Below are 27,602 nucleotides of genomic sequence, written 5' to 3'. Positions count from 1 at the left end.
TTCCTCCAGTCTCCTCCTGGCACTATCCATTGGCTAAAGCCAACTAGAAGCCAGAAAGAAGTCAAAGGAGTTCACTGATATAGGTCAGCCTCCTAGGGAACACATAGTAATGTGTGAAGAGTGGAGAGTGGGTTTGGAGGGACAATCGAAAGATACCCAGGACAGAAAACAAATGTACTTAAGAGGAAAATCATATTCATAGTAGGCAGAGAGGAAGAAACAGGCTTACATGAATAGCTGTTGTTTACAGCAAGCTAGATGGAAGAATTTGCTGACAGAGAAAGATATTCAACATCAAAACAAGCTTTCAAATAATTGCATCTCTTGAAGATCCTTCAAAATAGGAAACACATACACATTTCTATGAACTTTTGTGGGAGAAATTGTACAGATGAAAGAAGCATGGGTGGCTAAGATGACTTTGAAGGGTCCTTGTAATTTGAGGATTCAATTTTCTAGGAGGAGTGATGCAAATCAGGTAACAAGATCTCCTGCAAAATATTCACAACTCTTTGAAATGGAAATTAGGCTATTCCAATTTAGAAATTAAATTAAGGCAAATATTCAGGGTGTTAGCAGGCTGTGCTCTTGCCTGTTTGAAGTAGTGGCTAAAGGAGAGAGGCGTACTTTTTCCTCGATGAAGCAGGATCTCTCTCAGCCAGTTTTCATCCTTACTTAGCACCTGCTGGTTTGGAGTGGTGTCACCCAAGCAATCAGACAGGGGGGATGTGCCAAGAGCCTGCCCTCCCCTCCCACTGTGTGCTGCCCCTCCTCCCTACACCCCATGACAGCCTGTCCTGATATAGATGGACAGGGGACTGGTTTAAAATGACAGTCTCAAGTTCGTTTAGAAAGAGAAGGCTAATTCAAAGAAACAACAAGGCAAGCTTCCTTTCTCTGTAGGAATCGTTATTATCCCCCTTCATCATGGCCCACCTGGGTGCCCATTTTGCCTTTAGATCCCGCTGGCAGAAGACCGACGATGAACTCTGTCGACATAGCATGTCTTTTATCCTTCACAAAGCCATTCGCAATGACTTCTTTCAGAGCTATCTCTACCTGCTGGAAAAAATTCCCCTGGGTAAGTGAGTCAGAGCTACTAGATAAGAAACAAGAAATGACTGAAGGGATTGCATGAGGTCATGGGGCTTCTAGAAGAGAATTTAAAACAAGGATACTTTTTAGATTAAAAAAAACCAACTCCACAACCAATGTCATTGGGCTGAAATGTTTCAATGGAATTCTTTTATGAAGAATACAAAGATTAAGTGCCTAAAATAGAGTCCGGACTTTATTTTGGGATTTCCATGCACCCTCAGGCATTGTGATTTGCTTCTCTGGGTGTCTGTTGCCTGAGTATCAGGCTTGTAGAAACTCAGACATGTTTAATATTTACAAAAAATTGTAATTGGGCAAATTTGATAATTCAAAGATGAGAGTATTAATGCATTAATACACTGAGTAAGAGTTAAAAAGAAAGACATAACAGATAAAAATGTGCTTGGGGTATGTATGTATGTTTATGTGTGTGTGCTTGTGTACACACTTATAATCCTCTCTGGTCTTCTTGAATCACAAGAATAGTCAGAGAGCCTTAAAGAAGCAGATTTTAGCTTGGTTTTTGAATATTAAGAAATCAGTAGTCTGTCTCCATTTTTGTTATTTCCTCTAGTTTTCAGAGACTTGGATAAGAGAGCAATAAAAAGCTTATGTGGTTTGCCTACTCTACTTTTTTCAGCCTCTGTGAAAGTAGTTACTTAAGGGTACCCTAAACAGCACTGAAGAGGAAATAACTTACCATTAAAGAGTAAAGTACCCTCCTCCCTTTGATTTATATTTTCCCCCAGTGAAAGCAAGAAGGCTGTGTATCAGCCTAGTCTGTTTTCTTAAGGTCGTCTGAAAGCCCCATTGTGCACTTGAGGTGGTCAGGGTTTCCAGCTGTGGAAGCAGCTACATAATTCTTTGTATTGCATTCAAGCAACTGAATGTTAGCAGCCTGCCAAAACCTATTTATGAGGGATCTTTAATTCTAAACATACAAATACCTTCATTTCATATTTATATAACTTCTTTCTAAAACTTTTTTTATCATCTATGACTTTATTTGATTCTCCTAGTCACACTATGGAATAGATGGGGTAGGTTATCATTATTTTTTTCTACCTACCTTCCCTCCTTCTTCCTTTCATTTTACTTTTTCAAAGGAGGGAAATAAAATTCAGAGATGGTGATATTTAATCTAGATAGAGTAATATCAAAGCAAAGACCAAAGTCCAGGGCTTTTTTTGGTAGATCGCACTGCCCATGAGTAATTCTTTTAGGACATATAATACATCTCATCTATATCCAAAAGGAAAAAATAATAGAGCAGTTTAAGTGGAAGGTGATGATGTTCTAGCCACTTCATATACTGCAGAGTATTGCTTTTCTGGAGACACTCTTCAGGCCATACCTCTATAAGAGTAGCTTTGTAGCTTTGGTTTTATTAGACTGGAGAAAGGTATCAATTACGACAGCTGAGAAGAGAGTCACTAACAGGCAGATGACCGCCAAACTTTACAAGTATTTACTAGAGAGAAAAAGAAGTCACCTTTGAAAGCAGCTGAAGATGAATGAAAAAGTAGAATACAATAGTCTCTTCTGAAAAGCAGATGAAAATTAATTTGGCACAAGTGGACAATAATTTATATTTGATCTCAATCCATTTTATTGTCCAATAAAATCATTGTGATTTTGTGTTTTTCTCCTTTGTAAATATGCTAATGGTTTACCAATTATTTTCAACCTTTTAAAAAAACATCATTATCAAAAGGCAAAGTTTTTGACAAAATATTCCATGGATGCCCAGTGTAAAATACAGGAAAAAGTGAAACTTTTCTGCAAAGGATTGGGGTCAAGACCCTTTCCTTGGTCTAGTCTCTTAGACTCAGACTTACCACTGTCTCCGGAGGCACTTTTTTTTTTTTTCTGGAGACGGAGTCTCGCTCTGTCGCCCAGGCTGGAATGCAGTGGTGCCATCTCAGCTCACTGAAAACTCCACCTCCTGGGTTCACGCCATTCTTCTGCCTCAGCCTCCCGAGTAGCTGGGACTACTGGCGACCGCTACCATGCCTGGCTAATTTTTCATATTTTTAGTAGAGACAGGGTGTCACCGTGTTAGCCAGGATTGTCTCAATCTCCTGACCTCGTGATCCGCCCATCCTGAGACTCTTCTATAATACCTGTGGGGTTCCATAAACACAGTTTGAAAACCATTAGTCTATTCCAAGCCAACATTGCCTTCATTTTACTTATTTGCAACTTTCCATAAATGGGCATTGCTTATTTTCTCTGACCTGATGATTTGACCTGGACATTAGTTTCAACTGAGAGTCACAGAACTAGCCTCATCCACAGTACCTCTTTGAAGATAGAAATCGAGGGCTACATTAGTCAATATGGACTGGGATATGCTGCAATAACAAATTAACTCTGGAATCTTGATAGCTGAACACATAAAAAATATTGTTTACTCTTGCTACATCATTTTCAATGTGCATTATTGGAGGTGGAGGGGAGGCTATATTCCACACAGGCAATCAGGGATCCAGGATGATAGAGGCTTTGCCAGCTGGAACATCACTAGTCACCAGGCAAGCAAATAGAGCAGCCAAAGTTTTGTCTACTAGCTCTTAAATACTTCAGCCCCAAAGGACATCGATTACATCTGTTTAGAATTCATTGTCCAGAACTTCAAGAATGCTGGGCAATATGAAGGGAGCACATGTATATTTGCTCACTAGCAAATGTTCCTGCCACAGGGAAAAATATTTTATTTTGGAGATTAAAATACCAGACAATTCTTATTTCTGATCAATTCAGTCATATTTAATGTAAGAGACATTTATGGAATTTCATTATTGTCAAAGTACTGTGCATTAGAAAGGATTCAAATATTAATAAGATAGTTTCCACTCTTCTTCAGGATTTTATAATGTGACAATGGATGCAAATCTACAAATAACTGTGTTAATCCCTTTAAACTAAGGGTACAGGGAAATCAGGCTACCAGTTCTGTGAATACTCAGATTTTTTGTGGCTTTGTCCTCTAATGGGAGAAGCCGAATGTTCAGAAAGGGATCTGCACGTAAGTCTTATCTGCCAGTGTGACTTTTATTCAATTAGAAGGTTTCCCTTAATCCTTGATTCACTCATTTAAACTTTGGTTTTTGTCCCAGGAGGTTATAACTTATATTTATGGAATGCAGTTGCGTGTATTAGTTCCCCTATTGGACTCTCATTCCCATGAGAGTGGAGACTTGCCTTTTTCTTCCTCTTCTGTATCTATTTAGCATTTACCATGGTTCCTGGCACATCAGAAAAACTCAAAAAATATTTGTTAAATGAATTAAATGGCCTCTAATAATTAATTGCGGATCAGCAAAGTTCTGAGTTCAAATGTTTGCACTGCTACTACTAGAAAACTAACCTCTGCGAGTTACTAAAGCCTCTGAGTATAATTTTTCTTAAAACTATAGCAGAGTTGATTGAAGGATGAAATGTTGGTATATATGTGAAATAGTCCTCCTCAGTAAATATTAGTTTCTTTATTTCCTTCCTCTGAGCCAGGCCTCTTTTAAAGTCACCATGTAGCTTTCTCTAGAACAGGCATTACCAAAGACAATACACTTAATTCAAATTATGAGAGTTTTCAGGCTGCAGTGAGTATTAATTATGTTTTTCAGTTTGGAAATAAAACTTAGCCAGAAGAGATGCTTCCTCTCCAGCTCCGCTGAGGTGTTTTACAGTCAGCTTCCTCTACTCTTGATAATTTCAAGACTTCATAGAAATGAAAATAAAGCCCTTCTTTCAAAAAGGCTAGGGAACTTCTCCTGTAGGGTCTGCACAGAGAGTTTGTTGTTTGGGGTAATTATATGGAAAGAACGGTGGCTAACCAGACTCTTTGATTCCTTCTTTCCTTCCTTTCTCCTTCCAACTGCCTAGATTAGAAAGCCAGTCTCACTCCAGCACACTATGTGGTGACATTCAGTCATGGGGAAATCTGCTGAAACATCCCTGGCAAGCTTCAGAGATTCATGGAATAGCAAAGACATACGTAGTAAAAATCTCCAATGGAAGGCTCAGCTATGCTGTTGAACATAATGGATCTTCAGGAAGAAGTGAGAACAAGCCTATCATTGTTCTCAATGTTTTGCATATAATTATCTCAGTTCATTTTCATAACATCTCTATTAGGTGTGCTGTTATTTTCGCCATATGATATTTGAGGAACTGATACCCAGATGAGTTAAGTAACTTGCCAAAGATCTTATGGTGGTGAGTGGAGTAGCAGGATTAGAACCCAGGTGATCTAACTCCATGATCTTTTTTAAAACAATGCATAATACAATGTAAATGAAAACTTAACTCACGGGGCAATATAAGTTTTACCATATTTAATGATTTAACAGGAATACAGAACAAACAGCCTATGAAGAACGTTGGCTTCCTGTTAAGATAATCAAGGTAGGCAGGTCAGTGAGTAGGTTTAAATAATCTAGGTACACCAACCAAAGTTCTGTTAGAAGCTTGGTGTGAACAAGTTTTCCAAAAGTGTCTATTCATGAACAAATAGGAAACAGAACAGGAAAACAAGTCAGTGGAAATCTCCAATGTGTATGCCAGTGCTCAAAGGGTTCCACTGGAGCTGCTGGGATAACATCTCCACGTTTAGTAACAATTATTGAGGAATAACTTCACACTCAATGATTCTTCTAGTGCTATCCACATTTTTGAACACATAGAAGTCAATGGACATTCATTAATTATATTATTGAGCAAAAGTCTATTACTCCTAGACATTGTTAAAGGCTTAGCCCAACTTCATGTGTAGAACAATGGTTCTGTGTGGTTTAACAGAAAGACCAGAAGCTTTGCATTTGAATAGGCACATGCCAGGACCTGGTTATGACATTTCTTTTCTATATGATATTAAGTTACCAAGTCTCTCAGATTCTGTTACTCATCTCTAAAATGATGATTATAATTCTAGTCTTATAGAATCATTGTGACAGTTAAAAGAGATAAAGTGAAGAGGTGACATGAAAGTACTCAGCATAATGCCTGGCATATAGGAGGTATCCTCTCTTGCATTGATCCCTTTTCAGAAGAATCAGTCTCTGAGGAGGAAATTAACTCTGGCTTTTAACTTTGATGGCAAAGACATAGATTGTTTAGCTACACCTTTGCCATCAAAATTAAAAGCTAGAGTTAATAACAACATCTCTTAAAAAGCACTTGGAACTTCCAGAATAAAACTCACCACACAGCTATTGGTATTTTAAAAATTTATTTCATTCCTGTGATAGGCATTGCTGCACAACTCAGCAATGTACAATGATACATTTTCAAATGTTTATCACTACCTGTGCAATACAAATGCTGTAACACCATTTTTCTCTTTCAAGCAATGAAGAAAATATAATTTTCCTTTTTATTTAGTGATATATTTTTAGGTACAGAGTATGAGAGGGATGATCTATAGGTTTTCTATTTAAATAGACATAGGTTCAAGTTCCAGATATACCACTCTCTAGCTACTTAATCTTGAGCAACTTAATCTCTTAATGCCTTGGTTTCTTCTTTTGTAAAATGGATATATAATGTTTATCTTACATATTCAGTTCGATATAAATGTTTTGCATATGTATTACATATAAACATGTTTGATCAATTATAGTTACTATTTTTTAATTATTTGAGTATGCCTAAGTGGAAGGACAGGTATTTCATAAATGATACCAAAGGTATGACTTATGTGTGCTTATGTCAGTTAATCCCTATCACCATTCAGCTCTTTGTTGAACCCATATATTATTCAAAGAACCAAAAGCTAGCTTTTATTCAACGAACATTCAAAGAAGGCTCATCAAGAAGCTAGCATAATGTTAAGTGCTAGGGTTATAAAAAAATAAGATATAGCCTTATCCTGAAGAGTTTAGTGTAGAAGAGAGACCTACACAAATAATTTTTTTAAATGTGCTCCTGAAATGCCTGACATGTGGAAGCTTCTGATACTTGAAAATGTGGAAGTGACTTTGGAACTGGGTAATGGGAAGAGGTTGGAAGAATTTGGAGGGCTCAGAAGACAAGATGATGAGGAAAATTTTGGAACTTCTTAGAGTTGTTAAATCACTATGACCAAAATGCTGATAGTGATATGGACAGTGAGACCAGGTTGCTGAGATCTCAGATGGAAATAAGAAACTTATTGGGAAGTGGAGCAAAGGTTACCCTTTTTATGCTTTAGCAAAGAGCTAAGTTGCATTGTATCCATGTCCTAGGGATCTCTGGAAGATTGAACTTAAGAGTGATGACTTAGCATATCTGGCGGAATAAATTTCTAAACAGCAAAACATACAAGATGTGGCCTTGCTTCTAACAGCCTAACCAAGATTTGGAAGCAAACAAATGACTTAAAGATGGAAGTTATATTTAAAGGGGAAGCACAGCATAAAAGCTGAAAATTTGCAGCCTAGCCATGTGGAAAGAAAACTTTTTCAGAGTAAGAATTCAAGCAGGTTGTGGAACAACCACTTGCTAGAGAGATTTGCATGACTAAAAGTGAGCCAGGTGCTAACAGCCAAGATGATGAGGAAGAGGTCTGGAAGGCATTTCAGAGATCTAAGAGACGGCCCCTCCCATCACAGACCCAGTAGTATAGGAAAACTGGTTTCAGGGGACCAGGCCCAGGGCCCTGCTACCCTGTGTAGCCTCAGGGCACTGTTCTCCATGTCCCACTCCAGCTCCAGCTGTGGCTCAAAGGGGCCCAGGGACAGCTCAGGCATCTGCTCTGAAGGGCAGAAGTTGTAAGCCTTGTTGGCTTCCACATGGTGTTAAGCCTGTGGGTGCACACAGTGCAAGAGTGGTGGAGGCTGCCAAGCCTCTAGATTTCAGAGGATGTATGGGCAGTCCTGGGCACCCAAGCAGAAGCCTGTTGCAAAGGTGGAGCCCCCACACCGAGATAACCTTTACTAGTGTGGAGAAGAAATGTGGGGTTAGAAGTCCCACACAGAGTCCCCACTGGGGGCACTGCCTACTGGAGCTATCAGAAGGGGGCCAAGTGCCTCTAGACCTGAGAATGGCAGACCCACCTGCAACTTACAACCTCAGTATGGTCCAGCCCAGGAGGGGAGCTGCCCAAGACCTTGGGAGCCCACACCTCACATCAGTGTGCCCAAAATGCGGGGCATGGACTCAAGGATTATTTTGGAGCTTTAAGATTTAATGACTGTCCTGCTGGCTGGGGTTCAAACTTGTGAGGGACCTGTAACCCCTTTCCTTTGGCCTATTTCTCCCTTTTGGAATGGGAATGTTTTCCTAATACCTGTATCTCCATTGTATCATGGAAGTAAATAACTTGTTTTGATTTTATGGGGTTGTAGGTGGAGGAACTCATCTCCAGATGAGATTTGTGACTTGAGACTTGGGACTTTTGAGTTAATGCTGGAATGAGTTAAGACTTTGGGGGACTATTGAGAAGGGAATTTGAAATGTGACAAGGACAAGAGATTTAGAGGTCCGGGGCAGAATAATATGGTTTAGATATTTGTCCCATCCAAATCTCATGTTAAAATCCCCAATGTTAGAAATGGGGCCTGGTGGGAGGTGTTTGGGTCATAGAGACAGGTCCCTCATGGCTTGGTGCTGTCCTCTTTGTGAGTTCTTATGAGATCTGGTTGTTTAAAAGTGTGTGACACCCCACCTCTCCCCTTGCTCCTGCTCTGCCATGTGACATGCCTGCTCTGGCTTCACTTTCTGCCATGAGTAGAAACTCCCTAAGACCTCCTCAGAAGCTTAGCAGATGCCAGCGCCATGCTTCTTGTACAGTCGGCAGAACTATAAGTCAAACACTTCTTTTCTTTATAAATTACTCAGTCTCAGGTGTTTCTTTAGAGCAACACAAGAACAGCCTAATGCAGGTATCATTACCTCTTTATAGAGGAAGAAGCTGAGGCTAACATGAGTTATGTAACCTATTCAAGGTCATAAAACTAATTTGCGTCAGAGCTGGCAAACAAATCCAGGGATGTCTTACTCCAACTTTTTCCTTCCTCTTTTTCCTTTTCTTTCTTCCTTCCCTCCCTTCCCTCCTCTCTTCCTTCCTTTTTTTCCTGTTTAATAATTACTTCTTTAATGGCTAAACTGAGAAGTACTCACCTGCAAATCTCTTTTATGGAAGGTCTTACCTTTCACAGGGGCATCTCCTAATTGGGCTTCTTTTTTTTTTCTTTCTGTTGCAAAGGTCTAACTTGATCAAATATTACCAGACTCAAATCATTTCAAAATTACTGTCTAAACCTAGCTTACAAATCTTCTGAAGAATTTTAGATCATGTTTAAATTGACAAACAGGTCTAATAGCTGGAATAGAGAGGTATTTTAAAATAGCTATATTCAACCACTTAAAAAAAGAAGAAAGAAAAGAGGATACTCAACACAGATAAGCACTTAGCTATCAACAAAATTTCTTGTTTCTCAGAAAGTCTTCATTTTATTGCCAACTTGGATAATATTGTCTTGACTTGTTGTCCCTATCTCTGATACTGGATCAATATTTCCTTTCATGTCTAGATTAAGATTTTGAGTGACTATTTTGTTTTTCTCCCAATTTTTATATTGAAAGACAGCAAAAGTCATCAAATGGCACATTGCCTCAAGGTAAACTTACTTCTTTGCATCTTAAGAGTCAGAAGATGAGACCATAAGACACAAAATTCTTTTGCTACCTGCAAAAGATTTTCTCAAGTAGGCATTTGAAAATTCTGAGTTTTATCCAGATAATTCATGCCATGTGACATTTCTTTCCTGCTCATTTTTTGATAACCCAAATAAAAAGTATCCTTCATGGTTAAAGTCTTATGGAGTCTTCTTGCTGCTACTTGCAGGCATCTGCTGCATGCCCAAGGCATTTTTTGGTACTATTCTTTGGGCATGCAGCCATGTGACTTAACTCCTCCATGCTAGGGTGTAATCTCCATGAGAGAGATTGAGCTTTATGTTTATATCCTGAATGTTGTATTGGGGCTTAATAACTGAATCATGAATGAATTGTCTTTCAATGTAAACTCTCCTGGATATTAACCTTTCCTAGAAATTTCATTTTTATTCTCCTTCAGAGTAAACCAACTCGTACTCTATTTTTCTTTTCACCACAAGTAAATAGTGGAAGCTCCTTGGGAATTCAACTCATAATGTAGGTCAAGAAATAAATAAATACTACATTAAATAAAAAACAAACAGTGTCTAGTTTTTGTCTTGAACTACCCCAGGTTTCACAGAGACATTGTAATTCTTTAATTAGCCAGTATATATATTTGTATAGTAAAAAGCCATGTGCTGGTGACTGATTGACTTATCTGAGTCAATATGCACAACTGCAGAAGCTTTCAGGAGGGGAGAACCTGGGGCCGAACATGACACCTCATTTATCTTTTTTTTAGTGAAATGCTGCTGTCAATTAGGTGAAAATGAGAACTCAAGTCCATAACCATAAAAGCCCACCTATTGAGTCTGACGCCTGCTGAGATTGGCATTCACTTGTGGTCTAAATGTTGCTGGCATAATGGACCATTCCTATTTCTAGATTAAGGATTTTAATAGACTGCACAAACCAGTTGACTTAAGCAGGTGATGATGAGTGTGGCCGCTTTGCTGCTTTGGTTGGATCAAGAGAGCCCTGGGCTATGGCTTGCCAATGATCCCAGAGCAGCATCCAACCCTGGGCAACCTCTGTGAGCTGTGAGTTCCTAGCCTGATTTTCTGAGACATCCAGAATAATTTGGAACAGTCATATTATTGGTGATGCCTGATTTTTGTCATCCCTGTTGAATTTATAAGCACTTATTAAGTCACTTGCTGTGTACACAACACTTTACCAAGTGCTAGGGAAGGGAGATTGGTGTAGGTCCATGGTTCTCAATGTTTTTGAACATAAGGACCATTCTTTTAATGTTGTAGTTTCTCAATCAGTAGCTAATTTGTGTATAAAATAGCAAAAAAAAAGCTTCTATGTATTTATTTAAACTTTTAAAACATTTGAATTTTAAAATAACAATCTATGTATAATAGTTAATACGTATGGAGGATATAAATAATATTGGTGGCCTCCAGAAAATGATGTATTACATGGAAACTGATTCTTGTTCTTGTTATCCCTTTCAGCAAATTCATGGTGATTCAGGGTACAAACATTGGCTCCAGTGTCTCCAAGTTGGAAAATGCTGATGCAACTCCATAGATGGAAACAGTCATAGTAATATAAGTGGTATTTTTTGGATTTTTAACTTTTAGAATCAAAATTTGGAACTATGTAATTGTTCAATTCTGAACACCATCCAACATCTCAGTCCTGGGATTATCTGAAGAAAAATGTTCTTAAAGTGAAATAGGTATTTTTCTCTTTGATTTCTTCTACCCAAATTTATGCCATATTTTGGCTTGCTTCATGCCCTGATCATAACATTTTTGAACCATTGTATATTTTTCTTGGAGCTTTCAATTATCTTTTATTTTTGGTGGTTTAGATTAAAAATATGTCTTCCTTAGAATATTTCTAATATCTCCTTGCTTCTTGCCTACTCTGTTGCCTTGGATCTAGCTTATTCTACTTAAAGATATTATTTTTGAAGTCTATGTTTTGTCTTGTAATATAAACTGATTTCTTTCCAGATCTGATACATATCTGTCATTTTGCAATTCCTTTTCATTGGATTCCTGGTTAATTACATCATCTTTCATCATGCATCTTCTCTTGATTGTAACCCTCATTGGGCTGGAATATAGCTTCAAGAAACTTCTGAAGAATGAATCTATAGGAGGTAAATATTCTTTGACAATTTGACTGGGTATTAAGTTTAGTTTCCAAAAATTTGATCTCAGAATATTGGTGGCACTGTGCCATTGTTTTCTAGTGTTTCTGATGAGATCTGTGATATAAGCCTGATTCTAGTCTTTTGAACATAGAGTTGCCAAATAAAATACATGATGCCAGCTAAGTTTAATTTTAACATAATCACCAAATAATTTTTAGTGTAAGTATTTACCCTGGAATGTGCAATATTTCAGGCATACTCAAACCAATAAATTATTCATTATTTGTCTGAAGTTCAAATCTGTGTGTTGTGTATTTTTTTTCCCCTAAATGTTGCAACCCTATTTGAAGGTCAGCCACTCTTCCTCCTCTAAATGACTTTTAGATCTTCTTACTACTCTTTCTGTTTTGAAATCTCTTAAAGATGTGCTTAAATGTGGCTTTAAAAAAAATCTATGCACCTCAGCACTTTGTTGGATCTTACAATCTCTTTCAGCACCAGGGAATTTTCTTCTATTACTTTCTTTAATAATTTTCTTCCCTTCATTTTATTAGTTTTCTGGAATTCTAATTAGCTTGATGTTGGGCCTTCTGAATTGCTTATATAAGTCTAGTCTTCTTATTTCTGTTTTGCATATCTATCTTTTTGTTTTATGTTCTGGAAATTTACCTAACTTTATATCTTAAAGTTTTTGGTTATCAAAACTTTAATTTCTAATAATTCTTTACTGCTCTTTTAATTATAATTTTCTTGGAATCTTATCTTTAATTTATGGATGTGCCTATTCTCATATGTCTTCAAAGATATATGAGTTTTTTTGTTTTGTTTTGGCTTAAATTCTCATCCATTTCCTGAATTATTTTTGTTTTCTTTGAGGTCAATTCTGACTATTTATCTCACTCTTTGTTTTTCAGGCTGCTACTTTACTCTCATGTGTTTGGAGATCATTTATCCACATTTAAGAATAAAAAACAAGGTAAATAATTCTAGGCAATGGATAAGGTTTCCTTTGTTTTGTACTTGTCCCCTAAATAGACAAGAAGCCCTACATGTGCAGGTAGATTTTACCAGACTCTGATGAATGGGTGTAAGTGACAGCACTTGGAGTCTTCTATATGTGAAAAATGAGTAGTATTCTAACATTTTAATGCTAACTGGTCTAGCTCTTCCTAGGCAACTGATCTACTACTTATTCTTTTAAAAGACAACAGACACATTTTCCCTTTCTAGGATTACAGCTGTGCTTTCTGCTGCTTTTAGGAGGGTGCACTTGTCCTCTTACCTGTTTGTTCTCTAGACAGAGTTTTGATTTATGCTGTTTTTTTGTTTGTTTGTTTCGTTTTTGTTTTTTTGACTTCCATTCTCATTCTTACACTTGCCTTCCTGTTGATTCTAAGTCCGGAATGTAATTTCCTCTTGCAAATATTTTGGCCTGCAAATTCTTTTGCTTTGTTCCATCTGCTTTTTATTGTCCAGAAATTTATTGTAATCATGAATCCATCAGTGATACCCTCTCATTTTCCTCACTATTATGGGTTTAGTGTTTTAAGATAGTTCTCAGGGAATACTGGGAGGGAGAGAAGACAAATGCATGTACTCAGCCTACAATCTTGAACCAGAAGTTCCATCCTTTAATCTACTGTCTATCGTTTTATTATGAATGTCTTATGATGAAAATATTTTATATCTGCATGGGTGAATTTTGGTTTGCAAAACACACTTATGTGTAGTCTCATTTATTCCTCAGAAGTTGGAACACATATTTTTCTTATACATTTTTGAAAATAATAAAATGACAAAGTGTATGTGAATGTGCCTGGCACACTACCTAGGACAGAATGGCTGCACAATAAATATTATGTCTCTTTTATTGTTTTGTTTTCACAATGTAGAATTCAGGCACATTTCTGTAATATTGGTATGAAGACATATTTGGATATGTATTGTTTGAAAAAGATATAAAACAGTTACCCCTACCTTACGATTAGAAGTAAAGTAATTTTTTCATTAAACTTTATTATAAGCTTAATGAGAAAATTCTCAGAAAACATTTGGAACTCAGGGATAAAACTCACCACAAAACTGATGACATTCTTTACATTATTGTAGCTAACACTGTTAAAAATTTTAATACACTGATATAGCTATGGGTTTATTCAACTATAGAGTTATTAAGTCATGAAAATGCCACATGATTGTAATCCATAGATGCGATCTCTGAAGATCAGAGGAGTTAAGACATTTTCCCAGCATTACATAGCATGTAAGTCACGGAGCCAAAACTCAAACCCAAATCTTTTGACTTCAAACTAGTGCTCTTTTCTCCACAGCACAGATTCACAGGCTTTTAAAAGGAAATGCAACGCATAAAGCTGAGCTTTTTTTCTTATAAATATTAATAACGTTTCATTTGCAGTGAAATTGTACGCTTTAACGAGCCAAGTCATCAATGGCGAGATGCAGTTCTATGCCAGAGCAAAACTCTTCTACCAGGAAGTACCAGCCACAGAAGAGGGTATGATGGGAAATTTCATTGAACTGTCCGGTCCAGACATCCAGGCCTCTCGGAAATTTCTTAGGAAATTTATTGGGGTGAGTTATTCAACTGCAGCTTGATGAGAAGGCAAAGTCATTGCAAACACTGAGCTCGCATGCCTCTGTGTTGTTACTTAAGTCACGACTAAGCCATATGACCCAGCCAAGAGTTCTGCCTGCAAGCCTGTTTTAAGATGTTCAGAAAGGATGAACCATTTATGATATGATAAATATAGTAACACTCGTTTATCCCACTTGGCATTTCACTCTCCTATCGCCAACTAATCTTACATGCTCCAGAGGAAGGTGAATTAGCGGTGTTGATATAAAATTTGGGAATGAAGAAGATATCTCTTTTAGAGTCTCATAAACATTTCATACCCAAATGATTGATGAGAGATCATGTCCTTTGGGATCTTGGGTTGACTTATTGACTCCCTGTAATAAAAATGAGATGTTGGAAGGAAATACATGATTATGCTCAGTTTAAAAACAATGAAAGTAGAATCCTTTTATACTATTTTATATATAGTTTTGATTTTACCTTGAAAGAATGTTATCCTTTTGTAGTCCTGCATTGAGTCAACCCCTACTTCCTTACTGTCATGTCATATGAATACAGACAGTATATTGTAGGGGTCAAAATTTTGGGCTTTAAGGCTATTGTGGTTCTTCTGCTTAATGTATAAGCAACTTTGAGCTTGTTACTTAAATGTACCAAGTGTCAGTTTTCTCTCTTGTGACTAGGGCATGACAATAGAAGCTACTTCACAGGATAATGTGGAGATCAAACGAAATAATACATGTCAGGTACCTGCTTTAGTGCACAAAATTAGTACCCAATCAAGCTAATTTATTACTATCACTACTAATAACAGGCTTTCATATAATGTATTCCTTCTATTTTAAGGAACTTCATTTAGTTGCTAGAAAAGACTTAACTCCCAAGAAAGACTGGGTGTGGTGGCTCACACCTGTAATCCTAGCACTTTGTGAGGCCAAGGTGGGTGAATCACGAGGTCAGAGTTCGAGACCAGCCTGGCCAATATGGTGAAACCCCGTCTCTACTAAAAATACAAAAATTAGCCAGGCGTGGCATTGCACGCCTGTAGTCCCAACTATTCGGGAGGCTGAGGCAGAAGAATCGCTTGAACCCGGGAGGCAGAGGTTGCAGTGAGCTGAGATCGTGCCACTGCATTCTAGCATGGGTGGCAGAGCAAGACTCCATCTCAAACAAACAAACAAACTAACAAAACAGAACAAAACAACAGCAGAAAAGACTTAACCCCCAAGATAAAGCTGCTGTTAGTTCTATCGAAGATGCAAAGTTCTAATTGGTAACAGGTTTTGTTCCAACACATTACAAAGTCATTGGTTTGAGATTTGGTGCCCATTTTATTCTGATAAAGGAAATATAAACATTAGGCCATCAACCAATTTAGTAGCAAAACATTAATATCTCTAGTGTTGAGGTGAGGTTCACTTCAAATCCAATCTCCCTGGAGCACCCAGTGTGTGAGTCCAGAGCCTGACAGTGGATAAAAATGTGATCAGGATGATGTATTTACTGGGGCCAAAGTGTCTGGACATTAGCTTCAGCCATAAAAGACTAGAGAGTCTAGGGATGAAGACCATGGATATTTACAGGTTAGGTTAACTTGGAGTATTTCTAAATCAGTGTTGCTGACTGGCTTCACTGAATGCTGGTTCTGCGAGAGTCAATCTGCTAAGCACTTTAGAAGCGTTGTCTCATTTACTCCCCATGCGAATTCTTGCAGTAAGTGCTATTATTAGTTCTGTTTTTTATAGTTGTGGAAACTGAGGCTTGAAGAGGTTAAATAAGTTGTCAAGATTACACAGCTGGTAAGAGACAGAATGGGGAATTAAGCCCAGCCAGGTCTGCCTGACATCAAACTCCCTGCTGTTAACCATGACATATTTTTTCCATTTGTCTCATGAAACTGAAAAATCCCTGCTTTATTTATTTATATATTTACTTTTTTGGTGGACCATAGACCTTGACTCTCCTCCGGCCTGGCTGAAAGCAATCCCTCCTGCTTTCCTCGTGGTGAGGCCAACTTTGATCCCAAAGCATTTCAGAAGCTTAGTTAGTAATCCAGCTGTCTTGTCACTCCGTGTGGAATGCCAAGCTACCACAGGGATGCTGGTCAGACAGAGCCCATAAGCACGCCCACAGACCTGGGAAAGGAAACAGCCTTGTGCTAGCATATTTATGTTGGAAAAGAGGCAGCCTGCTCCTTTGAAACAAATATAAGGAGTCCTTTTTAGTAGACAAGGCTCATTGTAAAACTGTGACTTCTAAGCACAAACACAGTCCTTTTTAAGGACTGATATTTTGGTACTTTGACCTTCATACTCTAATCTACTAGATTAGTATTCAGGTCAAGATACAAAGAGTTAGGGAATACGAGTATCTGACATGACTTACTCTCGCGTCAACTGCAAAAAGAAGATTGTTTAAAGTTTTGCTTTCCTTTCAGCACTTAATGACATGAGACAGTGGGAAAAGGTGTTTAAACTAGTTGCAAATGTATTTACTTTAGCAAATAAACAAATGACATCAAGATGATGTCAATGCCATAGTTGATAACTTTCCTGTTTTAGCTTTCTAGTGGGCAAAAGTAGTAATTCATAGAAAGTCATCAGTATTTATTTGATAGTATTTATTTTTTGACATTTCTCAGAGATTGGATAGCTAAAAAATCTGGGTCTACTAACTTGTTATATTTTATAGTTTTTATAGTGACATGAGGCCCTTTCATTTTAGTTTTTTAGCTCCACTGGATAAACCTAAAATAATGTTCTTCAAAACAAAATACATAGGCAGAATCAAAACTAAACTGAAATTCCTAATAATGTTTTACTAGTTTATATGGATTCATAAATATAAACATGGCATAATAAATGAAAATAAGGAAATGGGCTCACGTCTGTAATCCCATCACTTTGGGAGGCCGAGGTGGGTGGATCACCTGAGGCCAGGAGTTCCAGACCAGCCTGGCCAACATGGTAAAAACCCCATTTCTGCTAAAAATACAAAGATCAGTGGGGTGTAATAGCTAGCACACACCTGTAATCTGAGCTACTCGGGATACTGAGGCAGAAGAATCACTTGAACCCGGGAGGTGGAGGTTGCAGTGAGCTGAGATCCCGCCACTGCACTCCAGGCTGGGTGACAGAGTGAGACTCCATCTCAAAAAAAAAAAAAAAAAAAAAAAAAAAAAGACTGTCTTGTTTTGAAATCATACATTGCATGTAGTTCTAGTCATATGCATTCAAGGGCATCAGATTTCAATACAATCACAGTTTCAGGCAGCCATGGTGTCCAATAAAGTTCAGGGTGCTTTGTTGTTCCAGGATTCTACTTCTAAAACTGCTTTCTACACTAATGAGAGCAACGTGACCAATAGAGGCTTTTAAGGCCAAGTAATAATAAGAAAAATTTGAAATGAGAATCTCTTATTGAGCATACACATTTTTAGTAAAGTCATTTCTAATAATGACATAATTTCTCCATCTACTGCCCATCTTTTTGTTATGAATTTACTTAGAAGATGCTTCTTTCACAGCTTTCATACTTAGGCCTTTTTCTGAATTAGCTTAGTCTAAATTATATTTGAATGTGACATGTGGCACAGTATAAGTAAAAATGGCAAACATATGGCAGTATACTACCACTTCCCCTTCTCATGCTTGAGGCAGACATCACTAATCTATCATAGATCTCTTTTCTACTGTCTAAATGAAGCCTTGTAATTCTTTGTAACATAGCATTAGACAGATATTACCAAGAGAATCAGAGTTATCACTTGAGGTGACATCTCTAATGTAGAACTGGCTTTGGATTCAGACAGTTCCTGTTCTAATTCTAATTCTGACATTAGTTATGAAATATTAGAAATCGGAATTTTCTCATGTCCAAAATGAGGATAATAATCGATATTGTGGAGTTTTCTTATTATAATTATTATAGCTAAGAGCTTGCTATGTATAAATAATAATTGTGGCTATTATTATCCATTTTGAAAGAAGTTATAGTTCCTTCACTTTTTGTTCTTCATTGTACTTTTCTAGCATAACGAAGGCCATTTGGGTGGACTAGAAAGCTGGTTTTCTGATGTTTCCCTCTGTTTGTATTTCACCTTTGATCCTTAGCCAATTTTTTTTTTATTCTTAGTTCCTGAGAAATCAAGAGTAGGCTTTTCCCTTAAGATCTTGATTGGCAACTTCAAGTATCTTGTTACTGTAATTTCTAGCACAAAACTGCTTCAGCAGCCATCCCAATTATGACCAAATAATTTAGACCAGCTGAATCTTCATAAATCAGAAACGTTTTTTAAGTTTTATGGAAGCAAGTTTGAGAAAGTTTGTATTGGCTGATTTCTCCCTACCTCCACCATCTTCCCATCCCCTCACTCCCAGCTAAATTAATGCACAGACATACTTAAAAAAACTGTTTTTAGAATTTTTATGCCAAATAAATCATGTTGTTTCTGGTACCAAAAAAACCCAGAAAAAAATGTTTAGCATTAAAAGACACAAGGAAACTTTGCCGAAACTATCTTTTATCCATGTGAACTTGCTGTGTGCCATCAGGGCTGTATTTGAAATAAAATCCTGGCCAGGAATGGAAAAGTTACATTGTTCAGCTCAGGTTCCCAAACTTACCATCCACCCAAGAGGAGTAGATAATTCAGAGCCTTCAAAATTTGCCTAGAAAAGATAAAATTCAACTATTCCAAACTGAAATGTTTCCATTGAATGAGTCTTTAATTTTAAAACTCGGAAAGGTTCTCACTGTTTGGTTATTTTTTGCTTACACGGCAATAATCTATAGTGTAGAACCATTTACCTGTGGATTTGTCTCAAATTTAGTCATTAACGTTTAATCTTCATAGGGCTAGCAATGGCTCATTTTTTTTTGGAGAAAATTACCAAGTGTGTAAACCTAAGATACTATTTTTTAAAAATCTCATTTATAATTCTTTATTTGGATAAAGAAAGCAGGACTAGAAATATTTAGATTTTTTGAAAAGATAATTGAATGTATATCTTGATTGTGGTGGTAGGTGCATGACTATATACATTTGTCCAAAATCATCAAATTGTATACAAGAAATGGTACATTTTATTGCATAAAATTTACCTAATAAAGTTGATTTAAAGAGGTAACTAGGGTGTGCAATTTTCAAGGATGGGTCTCTGTACTTGAAATATCAAGGTGCCTTTCTGCAGGGGCCTGGGAGAGCTGGAACAGACTGCGCCTTGGACTGCGGCTCCGGGATAGGAAGGGTCAGCAAACACGTCTTATTGCCTGTTTTCAACAGTGTGGAGCTGGTGGATATGATGGAATCCTTTCTCCTTGAAGCCCAGAACTACCTGCAGGTCAAAGGTGACAAAGTAGAAAGCTACCACTGCTACAGCCTGCAGGAATTCACACCCCCGTTCAGGAGATATGATGTCATCTGGATTCAGTGGGTCTCTGGTTAGTCCTGCATGACTTTGGCTCTGCTATTCTCCCCTTTTCAGCCAGAGAAGACGGTGCTTGGGGCTAATGAGGGCACCAGGGAAGAGTTAGCTGTAGTACTTCGAGCAGTTAGCTCCCTTAGGTGTCATGTGAACTCCCACAAAACTCTGATCTTCCAGATTTCTCCCTTGACATTTTCTGTACAATAAATTTACATTTCTTTGAGGATTTACGTTGGTTCTCGAACCAACCTAAATGGAGCAAGTGCCTTTGGACCAACCTAAATCCTCAAAGAAATCTAATTACTTGAAAAAATTTCAAAAGTGCGGTCAAAAAGATTAATCCCCATTTATTGGCAGAACTAGACATTCTTAGATTTAAATTCCCAGGAAACGAGACAGCAGTGAATTCGATTTTGGGGTGTGTGTGTGTGACAAAAAGATATAGTAATAGAGGGGTTCTCCAGGGGACAGGGAGGGACTTGTGGGGGTAGACAATAATTTATCTCATGCCTATGAGGTCGACAGGCTAGGTAGGATAATATATTTTACAGACAGGGGACAGAGTCTTCTCTAAGAGGATATGTGTCCCCTTATCTAAATTTTCAAAGCCTCCTGTAACTAAACGAGGCTATTAAATAACTCATGAATGAGTGAACAAATGGTCTCCTGATTCTCAGCCGTGTTCTTCCCTACTCATCTTCCATCCTCCCTACCATATCATCCTGTTCCCCCATCCACTTGGTCCCCCTTGTAGGGCACCTGACTGATAAGGACCTTCTTGCATTTCTTTCCCGGTGCCGAGATGGCCTGAAAGAAAATGGCGTCATCATATTGAAGGACAATGTGGCCCGGGAGGGCTGTATCCTCGATCTCTCTGACAGCAGTGTGACTCGGGACATGGACATCTTCCGGAGCCTCATAAGGAAGAGTGGGCTGGTGGTGCTGGGCCAGGAGAAGCAGGAGGGCTTCCCAGAGCAGTGCATCCCCGTATGGATGTTCGCACTGCACAGCGACAGACACTCCTGAAAAAGCAGTGGGAATGAACACCCGGACTGGGCAGTGGTGCTTTGGGACAGGGCTGCTATCCTTCCAGGTGCCCCTTGTAATGCAGATAGGGAAGGTGAGAAAAGGGATACAATGTATGTCTGGAAATAATTTATGATATAATATGTACCTGTTTTCAGTGGTTATACAATGTACACACTCTGATGAGACGTGCAGAAATTCTGCGGATTTTCTGGAAAAAAAAAAAGTGACATATCAGGAAACATGCTTTAACTCTGTTTGTATGTGTCTAAACTGTACAAGCATGCATAAAATCAGAAGGCATAAAGGACAGCTGGCCTGCATCAATATTTGTAAAAATCGTCTTTAACAACATCCTTGGCAAAAAAGGTGTTTTTTGTTTTTTTTTTTTTTTTTTTTCATCACAAGATCAAATCAGCATTCTGTGGGTCAAGGAAAACAATTTAGCTTTGGGGGTTGTTCAAATAAAGCATTTGTTTACTCAAACACACACAAAAAAGGAAAAGAAACAATGCCCACATATTCCAAACTATCTTGTTCCCTGATAATTACTATTATAGAGTATTCTGGTAGGGGCAGGGGTGGGAGAAAATCTAGACTCCTTTCCCCACTTTCATGTCAGTTACATTATATTTCCTTCCTCTTTGGTACTACTACTTCTCTTGAACAAACATCTCCCTCTAATTAAGAAGACACTAGTCAAAATAATCTTGTGAACACAAATCCATTATTTAATTTTGTCTTTAGCCTTTCTCTTGGCAGAAAAGGTATTTGGTTTCACTTTCTATTTTGGGTCAGTTTTACTACCCAGTGATGTAATATGGATGTAATTTGGTAACAGAGGTCTGCATTACAGTGATGGGAAGTATCTCCTTTCAGGAGAAAATGTTGTGCCCTGAAATTTCAGCCTTTAACATATAAGTAAATGTCATTGATAATCTAATTTTAGTCTTTGGTTTTCAACATTGCTTGGTTCATTGCAGCTGCTCCTGGGGTCTTGATTGATATGAATATATATTGGAAAGAGAAGCAGCAAAACAAATGGACAAGGAAATGATAAACCTGAAAACTGAACTAGCTAGACATTGGTTTAATTAAAAATAATCTAAAATTATTCAAAAAATGTAATTCAATTTTTATTAGCAGAATGCTAAATATAACTGCTGTTGTCTTTAAAACACTTCAACATCTTCACATGGAAGCACATTTGTGCTTGATATGTATTGAGTCTTCATGCAATGAAAATAATCAATTTAAGTAAAGAAGATAGACTACATGGATATGCTATCATCATAAAATAGTATTTTCAGGTCACAGCTGTAATTTAAGAGGAAAACAATTATGATAAAACATTTGATACTTTGTTGTAGCTTTACCTCGGTAGTTTCATTTACTGTGCTGGAAAATTACTTCACCTATTCTGCTCTTGGCATCTTACAGCTGTGGTATGTTACTTGCCATGCTCTAGGGTAGCATGCCACTGATTCCATGACAAGCAAGCCAGGGACCAGAACTAAATCGAATGGTAAACCATTACCAAACAGCCTAAGTGCAGCAAAACAATGGTACTCATGTTTTAGGCCTCTGTAATTCTTAGAGCACATTAGCAGAATCTTCTTTTTAGGCTCATCCTGGGAATTTTCTATTTCTTTCACCAGTATCCTTAATTCTCTTAACCCTTGACTTTCTGCTTTGCCAATATTCACAAGCTGATTAACACAGTTGTCAATATTCTCTGCTATGGGTTTCTGAGCTTATGGAAGGAATGACATAATTTTCCTGCCGATACTGATACCAGATTTTCAACTCAGTTGGGTCATTGAGGTTGACCATCATTCCCTTTTCTCATCCTAAATCACATATTATTCTCCTTAGAAATTTTTCAGATTTTTATTGCTCTGTCCAATTTCCCAATTCCGTATCTATGCTTAACTTAATTGAGAAAGTAGACATTGGGAGTAAACAGTATCAACACCCCTTCTCCCCTGACCCGGCTTTATATTGTTAATAACGGGTACAAAGTAAAGGGTGGCTTGAGAGAAACTGGAGCCAGATCATGTACACTATAGGTCATGTTAAGGTTTGGACATGTTATTCAAAGAACAAGTGGAAGTTCTTGAAGGATGCAAGTAAAGGACTGATTTTTCTGCCTTTGGTAGTAGAGTCACAGAAACTGTGGAAAGAAGACATTTAGCATGCGACCTACTCCAATCCTCTTCAATCTAATTAAGTAAGCGAAACACACTGCTCAAGCTTATCAACACATCTGAAAACTAGTGATACAAATGACAACCTATATTATTTCCTAAATACTGGTCCATAGTCCAGCTGCCTCAGAATCACTTGAGGGAGACTTATAGAGATTCTCAAACTTGATCCCCATGATATATGGTTTTGTTAAGTTGGTCACTGATTCTGATCACTAGTTTTGTTTGAGGACATTGATGGGAAAGAGGTGTGGAGCTGAGCTCTTCAGAACCACAGAAAGGTAAGGCAAGAGAAGCAAAAGTATGGACCAGGTTCAAGGGAAATCGCTGGATGATGAAATCCATTGTCCGCATTGATGCCAGTCCTTCTAAAATATGAATCTGATCATGCCATGTATAAACTTCCTTTTCCAAAAGTTTTATTTTAGGTTTGGGGTACATGTGAAGGTTGCTTACATAGGTAAACACATGTCACAGGGGTTTGTTGTACATGTTGTTTCATCACTCAGGTATTAAGCCCAGTACCCAACAGTTACTTTTTCTGCTTCCCTCCCTCTTCCACCCTCGCTGCTAAGTAGACCCCAGTGACTGTTGTTTCCTTCTTTGTGTTGATACATTTTTATCATTTAGCTCCCACTTAAAAGTGAGAACATGCAGTATTTGGTTTTCTGTTCCTGAATTAGTTTGGTAAGGATAATAGCCTCCAGCTCCATCCATGTTCCTGGAAAATACATGATTTCATTCTTTTTTTATGGCTGCATAGTATTCCATGGTGTGTATGTACCACATTTTCTTTATCCAATCTGTCATTGATGGGCATTTATGTTGATTCCATGTCTTTGCTATTGTGAATAGTGCTGCAATGAACATTTACATGCGTGTTTCTTTATGGTACAGTGATTTATATTTCTCTGGGTAAGTACCCAGTAATGGGATTGCTGAGGGGTGGAATGGTAGTTCTGCTTTTAGCTCTTTGAGGAATTGCCATACTGCTTTCCACAATGGTTGAATTAATTTACACTCTCATTAACAGTATATAAATGTTACTTTTTCTTTGCAACCTCGCCAGCATCTGTTATTTTTTGGCTTTTAAATAATGCCATTCTGACTGGTGTGAGATGGTATCTCATTGTGGTTTTGATTTGCATTTCTCTAATAATCAGTGATATCGAGCTTTTTTTCATGTGGTTCTTGGCCACATGTCTTCTTTTAAGAAGTGTCTGTTCATATCCTTTTGCCCATTTTTTTAATGGGGTTGTTTTTCTCTTGCAAATTTAAGTTCGTTAGAGATGCCAGATATCAGATGTTTGTCAGATGCATTGTTTGTATTTTCTCCCATTCCATAGGTTGTCTGTTTACTCTGTTGATAGTTTCTTTTGCTGTGCAGAAGCTCTTAAGTTTAATTAGATCCCACTTGTCAATTTTTACTTTGTTGTGATTGCTTTTGGTGTGCTTTTCATGAAATCTTTGCTTGTTTCTATGCCCAGAATGGTATTCCCTCGGTTGTCTTCCAGGGTTTTTATAGTTTTGGGTTTTACATTTAAGTCTTTAATTCCTCTTAAGTTCATTTTTGTATATGGTATAAGAAAGGGGTCCAGCTTCAATTTTCTGCAAATGGCTAACCAGTTATCCCAGCACCATTTATTAAATAGGGAGTCTTTTCCCCATTGCTCATTTTTTGTTAGCTTTATCGAAGATCAGATGGTCGCAGATATGTGGCCTTATTTCTTGTCTCTCTATTCTGTTTCATTGGTCTATGTGCCTGTTTTTGTACCGGTAACATGCTGTTTTGGTTACTCTAGCCTTGTTGAAGTAGGGTAACATGATACCTCCAGCTTTGTTCTTTTTGCTTAGGATTGCCTTGGCAATTCAGACTCTTTTTTGGTTCCATATGAATTTTAAAATAGTTTCTTCTAGTTCTGTGAAGAATGTCTTTGGTAGTTTGATAGGAATAGCATTGAATCTGTTAATCATTTTGGGCAGTAAAACCATTTTAATGATACTGATTTTTTCTTTCCATGAGCATGGAGTGTTTTCCATTTGTTTGTGTCTTCTCTGATTTCTTTGAACAGTATTTTGTAATTCTCATTGTAGAGATCATTTACCTCCCTTGTTAGCTGTATTCCTATGTATTTTATTCTTTTTGTTACATTTTTGAGTAGGATTGCCTTCTGATTTGGATCTTGGTTTGACTGTTGTTGGTGTATAGGAATGCTAATGTTTTTTATACATTGATTTTATATCCTGAAACTTTGATGAAGTTATTTATCAGCTGAAGGAGCTTTTAGGCTGAGACTATGGGGTTTTCTAGATACAGGAAATTCATAGAAATTCTAATTACAGACAAAACAGATTTCAAACCAACAATGATAAAAAAAAGATGAAGAAGGGAATTACATAAAGGTAAAGGGTCCAATTCAGCAAAAATACCTAACTATCCTAAATATATATGCACCCAACACAGGAGCACCCAGATTCATAAAGCGAGTTCTTAGAGACCCACAAAGAGAAATAGATTCCCACAGAATAATAGTGGGAGACTTCAACACTCCACTGACAATGTTAGATCATGAAGGCTGAAAATTAACAAAGATATTCAGGACCTAAACTCAATATTAGGTCAAATGGGTTTGATAGACCTTTACAGAACTCTCCACCCAAAACCAACAGAATATACATTCTTCTGATTGCCATATGGCACATACTCTAAAATCAACCACATAATTGGACATAGAACAATTCTCAACAAATGTAAAAGAACTGAAATCATACCAAACACACTCTCAGACCACAGCACAATAAAAATAGAAGACTGAAAATTGCTCAAAACCATGCAATTACATGGAAATTAAACAATATGCTTCTGAATGAATATTGGGTAAATAATGAAATTAAGACAGAAATCAAGACGTTCTTTGAAAATAATGAGAACAAAGATACAATATGTCAGAATCTCTGGGACACAGCTAAGGCAATATTAAGAGGGAAATTCATAGCACTAAATGCCCACATCAGAAAGTTAGAAAGATCTAAAATTAACACACTAACTTCACAATGGAAAGAACTGGAGAAGCAAGAAAAAATCAACCCCAGTGGTAACAGAAGATGAGAAATAACAACAACAACAAAAAAGCTGAAATGAAGGAAACTGAAACACGAAAAAACATTCAAAAGATCAATGAATCCAAAAGTTGTTTTTTTGTTTTGTTCTTTTTTGGAAAAAAAACAAGAAAGGCCAGGCACTGTGGCTCATGCCTGTAATCCCAGCACTTTGGGAGGCTAGGACGGGTGGATCACGAGGTCAGGAGATCGAGACCATCCTGGCTAACATGGTGAAACCCCGTCTCTAGTAAAAATACAAAAAATTAGCTGGGCGTGGTGGCAGGCGCCTGTAGTCCCAGCTACTCAGGAGGCTAAGGCAGGAGAATGGCGTGAATCCGGAAGGCGAAGCTTGCAGTGAGTAGAGATGGTGCCACTGCACTCCAGCCTGGTGACAGAGCGAGACTCAAAAAAAAAAAAAAAAAAAAAAAAAGAAAACTGATAGACCACTAGCTAGACTAATAAAGAAGAAAAGAGAAAAGACCCAAATAAACGCAATTAGAAATAATAAAGGAAATGTTACTACTGACCTCACAGATAAAAAAACAACCATCAGAGACTACTATGACCACATCTACACACACAGACTAGAAAACCTAAAAGAGATGAATAAATTCCTGGACACATACACCCACCCAAGACTGAGCAAGGAAGAAGTTGATTCCCTGAATAGACCAATAATGAGCTCTGAAATGGAATCAGTAATAGCCTACCAACCAACAAAAGGCCAGGACCTGATGGATTCACAGCTGAATTCTACTAGATGTACAAAGAAGAGCTGGTACCATTCCTACAGAAACTATTCTAAAAAACTGAGGAGAAAGGACTCCTTCCCAACTCCTCCTATGAGGCTAGCATCATCTTGATGCTAAACTTTCAATGACTCTCCACCACCAAGAGGATGAATTTCTGTCTCCTTAGAATGGCATATAAAGCCTTTTGTGATTTGGCCCTGGCTTCCCTCTCCACTCCTGCACCTATACTTAACTACTTGTAGGTCCCTTAGGGAGCCATAATTTGTGGCATTTTTACATGTTACTTCCTTGGCATATATATTTTATTTTAAATTTTTGTCAGGCCCAGACCACTTAGATGTTGCTGACTCCAGGAAAGCTTCCCTTACTCCCTGGGTGCTGGGCTAAGCACCCCTATTCTGGGTTCCCCTCTGCTTACCATATCACAGCACTTCCGTGACTTCATAATCGTCTGTTTACTTGCCATCTCCTCTATTAAATTCTGAGCTCCCTGATGGAGTATTCACGGTTAGAGTCTCAGTCTTTATTACCGTTCCTACTACACTTCAGGAACTCAAAAGCTTTGCTGAAATAATGCAAGGTGATAATAAAAGTAGAAGGACTTGGGATATTCTTGGTTTCTGAAGGCATCAAACAGGA

General features: G+C 37.7%; 1 protein-coding gene and 1 long non-coding RNA gene across 2 annotated transcripts; one reads left to right on the top strand and one right to left on the bottom strand.

The window, feature by feature from the left end:
- The first annotated feature begins 781 nt into the window (after nt 1-781).
- On the top strand, nt 782-22,018 carry NTMT2 (N-terminal Xaa-Pro-Lys N-methyltransferase 2). Its single transcript, XM_050784058.1, has 4 exons — nt 782-1,081; nt 14,268-14,443; nt 19,643-19,892; nt 20,631-22,018. The coding sequence occupies exons 1-4, from the start codon at nt 928-930 to the stop codon at nt 20,900-20,902; spliced, it is 852 nt and encodes a 283-aa protein (XP_050640015.1). The 5' UTR covers nt 782-927; the 3' UTR covers nt 20,903-22,018.
- LOC126950510 (uncharacterized) lies at nt 19,562-27,466 on the bottom strand. The gene is made up of 3 exons (XR_007724184.1): nt 27,382-27,466; nt 21,051-21,113; nt 19,562-19,786 (listed from the first exon to the last, which is right to left on the bottom strand). It is a non-coding gene; the product is annotated as an uncharacterized LOC126950510 (long non-coding RNA).
- Between the last annotated feature and the right edge of the window lie 136 nt (nt 27,467-27,602).

This window comes from Macaca thibetana, chromosome 1, assembly GCF_024542745.1.
Source record: "Macaca thibetana thibetana isolate TM-01 chromosome 1, ASM2454274v1, whole genome shotgun sequence".
NCBI lineage: Eukaryota > Metazoa > Chordata > Mammalia > Primates > Cercopithecidae > Macaca > Macaca thibetana.
This window is presented reverse-complemented; position numbering and strand designations above follow the sequence as displayed.